At 45.2% G+C, this 7462-nt stretch overlaps 2 protein-coding genes across 3 annotated transcripts; one reads left to right on the plus strand and one right to left on the minus strand.

Annotated features, from left to right (window-relative positions):
• Positions 1-2403: 2403 nt before the first annotated feature.
• LOC6595261 lies at positions 2404-3144 on the minus strand. Its single transcript, XM_026984215.1, has 3 exons — positions 2875-3144; positions 2638-2811; positions 2404-2577 (listed from the first exon to the last, which is right to left on the minus strand). Exons 1-3 carry the CDS (start codon positions 3142-3144, stop codon positions 2404-2406), a joined length of 618 nt encoding a protein of 205 aa, XP_026840016.1.
• Positions 3145-4935: 1791 nt separating this feature from the next.
• On the plus strand, positions 4936-6930 carry LOC6594767 (transcription initiation factor TFIID subunit 5). 2 transcript variants are annotated; one of them, XM_026994832.1, is made up of 2 exons: positions 4936-5007; positions 5060-6930. In XM_026994832.1, the coding sequence occupies exons 1-2, from the start codon at positions 4939-4941 to the stop codon at positions 6767-6769; spliced, it is 1779 nt and encodes a 592-aa protein (XP_026850633.1). In that variant the 5' UTR covers positions 4936-4938; the 3' UTR covers positions 6770-6930. The 2 variants fall into 2 exon arrangements, with proteins under 2 accessions (XP_026850633.1, XP_026850634.1); XM_026994833.1 differs by having other exon boundaries at positions 5063-6930.
• The last annotated feature ends 532 nt before the right edge of the window (positions 6931-7462 follow it).

The raw sequence follows: 7462 nt of genomic DNA on the forward strand, positions 1-7462 counted from the left end.
TCCATTCTCACAGAAGTACATATCGTTTCGATTTTTATGACTGCGCACCTAGTTAATGGGACTTTTTTTCGCTGAGAATAAATAACTGGTAAAAAACCTCCAGGCACTGCATTACATTTTTATCAAATTAGGAGTAAAATTTATAATATTTTCCTAATATCTGATGATCGCTTGATAAATTCCCACTTTACTTAATATTAGATGCCAACACCTGCCTAATATCTTTTCAAATTTATGTGCATTCCCCATCGATTAGTAAGCGTAAACTTCTCCCGCAAACTAATCCCCTTGATTATGGAAACACCATTAATTTACGGTAGCTCTGGCCACGCCCACTGAGTTTCATTTAACAATTTTTCATGGCATTTTGTGAGGCCTAATTAAGACATTGCACGATACCGTTAAGAGTCCCCTAAGCCTCTTATGGGTAACACCGAAACAGAGGCCAAAAACAACGTCTAACAATCGCATTACCAGCAACAGCACAACAACAAATGATGAACTATTGGAGAGACTGATGAACTTTTGAGACGATTATCGACCGTTGGACACAAGTACATATACAAGTACATCGATAGGAAAGCCCCCGTACAGTACGCCTGTATATTATATGTGAGGTAATGGTAATTTTGAACAGCTAATAAAAAGCGGCGAAACTAAAGATTTAGAAACGAAACCGCAATGAACTTTTAACGTTAATAGCTAGAGTTTTGCTTGGTGGTGTGGTGAGTGAAAACTTTTGCCATTTACTCACCGTATAATTCACACATTTCCGTCAACGTGACGTGCCGCGAAGAGATCAAGCAAAATTAGAGAATCGCATACGGATAAAATGGTAAAATTACTCATGATAATGCTGGAACTTTGCCCCAAACATGTCGGAGCTGGGCGATGCATTTGTGTCATGCATCGAATCCCATTAGGATCCATCAAAATAAATCAAAGTCGAATCAAAACAAAGTGATTTACCAGGTTGCAGGTCAATTTCCGGTGGCCCCGCTCGGGTCAGTGAAAGCGTTTGCATGTCTTGCGCAAATTGCAGCAGAGAGAGAGACAGAGACAATGCCGCTGATAGAGAAATAAAGGCAAATCTAAATATTTATATCATTTACAATAGGCTGGTTAATCGAATATATTTTAAGTGGCAGTCAATTGGTATGCAAATGGGCAACAAAAAAAAAGTTCGATCAGAGACCGACTCTCCTGGCCAAAACAGACGCCCTGTCGCTCTTTCACTCTGGGGACAGGGCGCTGCTGCTGCTGGGTTACCTCATCGGAGAGGCCGTTGTTAAATTGCAACAATTACGGGCGGCACGGCACGGATGTCAGCGAAGTCTGAGGTGGTTTTGGTGGTGGTAGCTGTGGCTGTGTCAGTGTCTGTGGCAGCGGCAGCGGCGTGTCTGCGGTGTAAATGAAAATCAATGAAGCGGCTAACGAACGAGGAGGGAATGGAACGATAGCGACAACTACGAATGTTTGCTCAAAGAAATGACTGCTAAAAGTGGCGCATAAAAAGAAAGTTTGAAGCACATTTTTTTCACCTTCGCTTTGATCGTGTTTCGTTGGCGGTTTTTGAATTCGATGTTTGATTTGTTTCCAGAGCAGCCCCAGACCCAGACCGGGCTGGACAAAATGGAAATACTCGTACTGCATTCGAAAAGTACCATAGACGCGATGTATCAAAAAACCGGTAGCGACCACTGGCTGCTGCCTGGTCAGGCGGCTGCCTTTCGCGCCAACACCAAGCAAATAGCCGAAATTACCAAACCAAAAACCAAACGATCGAATGCGCCAAAGAATTTGTGTCACGAGCTTGCACAACGGCCGCCCGAGAGTCGACTCTCGAGCTGTCTCGCCTCGCCTCGCTCCTATGCAACCAGCCGCGCTGCACACACGGCGTATGCGCAACGAGTCAACGAAGGCGAAGGCAAGCCAACACCGCAAAGGCGAAGAAGTAAAACTGCAATTTGCAAATGTTACGTAAGGCTACGCTGCGGCCGAGCCGGCCGAGAGACAACCTGGCTTAAAGCCGACTTGACGGAAGTCGCAGGAAAATGGTTCGTTCCATCTCCCGCTCGAGTGGAAAAATGGTTGCCGAGAGCATAAAATTAGTTGAATAAATTTGCCATGGCCGGGAAAAATAAAATGCGTGTAGATGGCCCAAATGGGCAGACCAGACAGGGTATGTAGAGTAAGCCAATAAGTAAATTGCAATAGGTTTAATGATGGTGGAAGTTGGTTGGTTGTTGGTCGGAAGTGCAAATATGTAAAGCGATGGCTGATTTACTGCCACTTCAAAGGCGATACCATATTATTTTTTTATTATTTGTAGCAGCGCTAATGTGTTGATTAAGTGTAAAGAAATTATGATTCAATTGGTGAAGTTTTTTAAATAATTTTAGTTTATTTAACCTTTTTGAATTCTCCTCTGACCTCGAAACAGAAACTGGTTGGTCGCCTAACACCCAACGCACTGTATGCCTCGATCGTGTATATGGCTTTATAAAGTCCAGAAAAAACGGCGCTGCCAATGTTCAACACCAGATGCAATTTATATTCCTCCATAAGTAGCTTTGTCTGTAATTTATAAGCGGATTAGCGGCGGTTACTGTTTTAGGGCGACAGGAATATATATACACCCAGCATGAAGCAACGGCTTTCCACATCCTTCTTATTGATCACGTATTTTGTCCAATAGGTGTACCAGTAATAGTTCTTGTCGTACATGACCTTGCAGAAGTCCTTGACGGTGATGATGTATATGGTGGGCAGCCAATTACCACGATCATATTGGAACAATGCGATTTGGAACTGGAATCATAGGTATTGTATTGCTGTAGGATCACCGCGCTATTGGATCAACGGATAAGTTACCGAGACCAGGTCCGTCGGATCCATGACCCATTTCGAAGTAATGTTTCCTCCAATGGTTATAACATCATAATTAATGGTCGCCTTGAACTCTGAAAAATCGAACAGTCCATCCGAACCAAATACCCCAGGTGATTGGTTTGGGCACGAAGTGAATATTTTCTCATCTTCGATCAAGAACTCATATTTTACTCCTTTCACTTCGAGTATGAGGATCAGCACTAACAGGATGCTGATAAATCGGAGGCTGGGCTGAAACTCGCTTTTGCACATTTTAATTACTATTCGCGATCACTAAAATAATTTTATTAAGCGTCGCAGCGCTGGATTCAGCATTTTATAGTCCATGTGTCCATGTCCAATGCCATGTGGTACTAATTATGGGTTTTAAACAAAACACACCCAATTAGATTTTTAATAATACCCTTTACAGAATACTGCAGATGGGAATGTTCAAGTACAGAATATATATATATATATATATTAAGTACTGCTCATTGGCCGCCTGTCCAGTTGACTTCTATGGTCTGGCCTGGCCTCCAGGCTCTGGCACAAGCCAGATTAAGTTTTTTGATATATATATTAGATGCTGGAATGGATGTCTACTTCCCTCTCACATTAGTACGTATGTCCCTCCCTATAGGGTATAGGGCGCTGGACAACTGTCGACAAGCGCCACAGGGCTGGGCTGTCACTGGATGAGTCCAGCAGTTTGGTGGGATCTCCGACATGGACATGGGACCAGCACCACATAAATATTGGTAAAAAAAAGTTGAATGAAATAAAAAAGAGGGTGGTACAAAATGAAAAAAAAAGACGGCGTCTGACTCTTGACCGCGGGCGCAATTTTTGTTTTCCTTTTGGGGGGCAACAAAAGCGCGACAACGAAAATGAGCAAAACTTTTTTCGGCAGGGAATGCAGTGGGGAATTCCAGTGCACCGTACTTCGTACACCTATTGGTACGGGCTCGAGCACTTAGGTCTTTTATGGCGTATTTTGTCAACACCGCCCACCGACAACCGTCTAATGGCTGCCAACTCTCTATTTCTATCTCTCTCCAGTTACGTTTCCATTGTATAACGCCACGCCTACTTGCTTCCGGCTCATCGTCCAGCTTTAGTTGCATCTCCTCCTGCAAGAAGCACCGCCGCAGTCATTGCCAACGACTCTACTAATGCGGCACATAGTTTGAAGCCAAATGCCAGAGAAGGATGAAATCACTAAGCAACCAACATGTGGAGGCATCAAATCGTCTAAGAACTGCCAAAATTTCTGCTGGATCTGTGGCTGACAACAAACTGAATGCCGGTGGCAGTGCCGTATGGTTCAAGGCGCGCTTTCTTGGCTGCATCATAACACATTTGGATAAGAATCTAGGGTGCTACTGCTACTCCTGCTCTTCTACCTGGACTTCCTGCAGATAGAGCTCTTCGGAGTGATCTATGTGATGCGCGATGTCCTTTCCCCGTGCATGCCTGGCACTTCCATAGCGAGCGTGCAACTACTCGCTGCTGAATATCGAGAACGGCATGATTATCCTCAGGTGATGGTTTCCTTCGATTTGACACTTTATTGAGCTTTATAGACTCTCTGATTTCGGTTAGGGTTGTGGGCGTGGGCAGAGGGACATGCTGCTTATCTTCCCGCCACTGTTTAAATTATACATATGAGCAACATCTTCGGCGGATGGCCACCACTCTTGTAAGGAACGAGTTCATGAGTCGATTGTGTGCCATTCGTTGAGGCCGAACATGAACTTGGCTGCGCTTGCGCGGTTTTCGAAGATTTTGCGACACTAGTCGCATATCGCAAAAAAATGATGGCAGCAGAGGTAAAAAAATTTGCAATTGCATTCTTTGCCGCATTTATTTAAAATTGTATTAAATGATAATAATCCATTTGTATTATAAAATTCCTTAAACTAAATTTAATGAATAACAGTGCTAATTGGCAAACATCGAATGCAAATTCGATTACTATCGACATAGCAGCCCTGCACGAATATCAGAAAGCGTGCTTGCATTTAAAGAAAAATTTAAAGAACAATTGAAAACCAAGCAATTAAAATGAAAAATTCAAAAGTGAAAGGCCCATCCGGTAAAAAAATAGGTGGTAAAGGAAAGATCAACCCAGAAGTAAGTTTCTAACGCTTTATATACATACATGTATAATTAAACCTTTTCTCAGCAGAACCGCGACCAGGTTTCTGTCTTTTCGTCGGAGTTCTTCCAAGTTCTCCATGATATAAAGAACGCTGTAGAACTATCAGTGAAGGCAACCGTAGAAAAAGTATCAAGCAATGACTTCGCAGGCAATAGTGATGCTGGTACTTCCATGGAGCGGATTGAAGTGTACAAACGTGGCAAAGATTTCTACGAGGGCAATGCCATCGTCATTCGCCCAGCAGGCGAACTCTTAAACTTTGCCGGCATTAAGGACGAAGAGATTCTTCTTGAATATGAAGAGGCTTTCCGTTGCACCCAGAAAATCGTCGACGCTGTTCCCAGCTACCATAAATATGAAATATTCCTGATGCTCTATCCCATGCTGACCTTTGCGTACCTGCAAATGGTTATGGGAGAGAAATTGGAGAGGGCCACGTGCTTCTTGAAGGAGGCTGCCACGTGCTTGGACGAGTCGTACAGTCGGCGCATCGACAAGCTCAAGCTGATTCGCAAGCCGGATGACCTGCCGGGAAGGGCCCTGGAACTGCTCGCTGGTGCGGACACTGTGGCGGTCGCTATGGCCCGTCCGACCTATCTTCTGTACATAAATTGCGTGACAGACTGGACTCGTGGGCAGCAGGAGAAGCTGCTACGCCATTTCGCCATCCGCAGCTACAACGATGAGGACCCGCTCCAGGAGTCGACCTTGCCTGGGCTGCCTCAGCTGGAGCCCCTTGTCAACAGTTCGGTTGACTTGCCGAACTGTCTTCCACTGGATCGAGACAATCGGCCCATGATCTTCAACTTCGCAGCCGGGGGGGGCGATGCGAAAGTTCTCTGTTGCACACCATCGGGCGACCTGTCAATGGTGGCAATTGGCTTGAGCAACAACAATATCCGTGTCACCGTAGGCTTGGACAAGATTAGTCCGGACTCCAATTGCCGCAGGGACGAGAAAACACTCAGCGGCCACAAGGAGCCAGTCTTGTCCCTCGCCTTTGCCCCCCAGAACCGCTTCCTGCTCAGCAGCTCGCGGGACTTCACGATGCGTCTGTGGTGCGTGATCTCCTGGACCTGTGCCACCGTCTATTCAAACCATCTGTGCACCTTCGTGGCGTTTGCCCCGCGGGGCTTCATCTTTGCCGGCACCTCGGACGATGGCATTGTACGACTCTGGGGTAGCAGCACGAAGAAGCCCTTTCTCCAGCTCGCCGGTCATCTGGCAGACATGGAGGTGTGTCTGTTCCATTCCAACAGCCAGTACCTGGTCACAGGCTCCGCCGACTGCACGGTGAGAATGTGGGACATTAAAAAGGGCCTTCAGGTGCGTCTCTTCCGTGGCCACAAGTACAACATCACTGCTCTGGCGTTCTCAAAGTGCGGCCGTTACCTGATCTCCGGGGGCCACGATTGCCTCATAATTGTGTGGGACACGGACAGCGGACGGATGGTCCGCACCCTGAAACATCACACGTCCGTCATTAATTCGATTGCTGTAAACACTGAGAACAATATGCTGGCGGTGGGTGACGATACCGATTTGAGCTTCTGGGACCTTCAGCTCCTCGTGAAAAACTACAACCCCAACCCCGGCGATAAGGAGTCATCTGCAAAGCCGAGCCTCAAGAAGCTGCTTTACGGCTTCTTTGACAATTTGAATGGATCGCTGCGCTGTCTTCGCTTTGTTTGTCGTAATTCCATAATGGCCATCTGTTCAGTCCCAACGGAGTAGGACGAGAAGGCCAAGAAGAACGCTGAAGATGGTGTTGTCGTCACCGAGGAAATCGATAAAAAAAAGTTTTGGTTAAATGCCAAGTAAGATGGTTGTGTCGACACTTTAACTCTATCCTTAAATTCGATGTTCAACATTAAAATTAACCTATGTACCCATAACTCTTCTACCATAAGTTTTTTTCTTGTGGGCAGCTGAATGTCGGGTGCCAGCAAAATTTAAAAGAATTTCTGTTAAAAAAACAGATATACAAAAATTTCCCTAATTTTAAAAACTCTAAGTTCGCGCCCATGTACATATAGTTGTCTCACATAGTTAATGTTGCCTATTCACTTGCACTCACAGTATATATAGTGTATTCGCTCACACTCTACATATCTAAAGACTGTAAATGTCGATAGCAGCACAACGCTGCCGCCACCTATTGAGGTTTTCTTCCCAAATTTGTACCGTACTTTAGTTCAGCTGAAATTTGATAGACGTCGCCTTTGGTTGTATACCGCCCTGTGTAGAAAATTTTGCTTATATTATATTATGCGGATAATAAATGGGGATAACTCGGGGGGATCGGCCAGTCGTTCTTGGTCCCACCACTAAACTAGTATCCCTAAACTCTTCGAGTACTGCGAGTACTTACTGGGACTTACAATATTTTCCATCAATATTAAACACTTCTTTGTGCAGGTACGGGTG

This window comes from Drosophila persimilis, unplaced genomic scaffold (assembly GCF_003286085.1).
Source record: "Drosophila persimilis strain 14011-0111.01,24,50 unplaced genomic scaffold, DperRS2 tig00000000-arrow-pilon, whole genome shotgun sequence".
In the NCBI taxonomy this organism is placed as follows: Eukaryota; Metazoa; Arthropoda; class Insecta; order Diptera; family Drosophilidae; genus Drosophila; species Drosophila persimilis.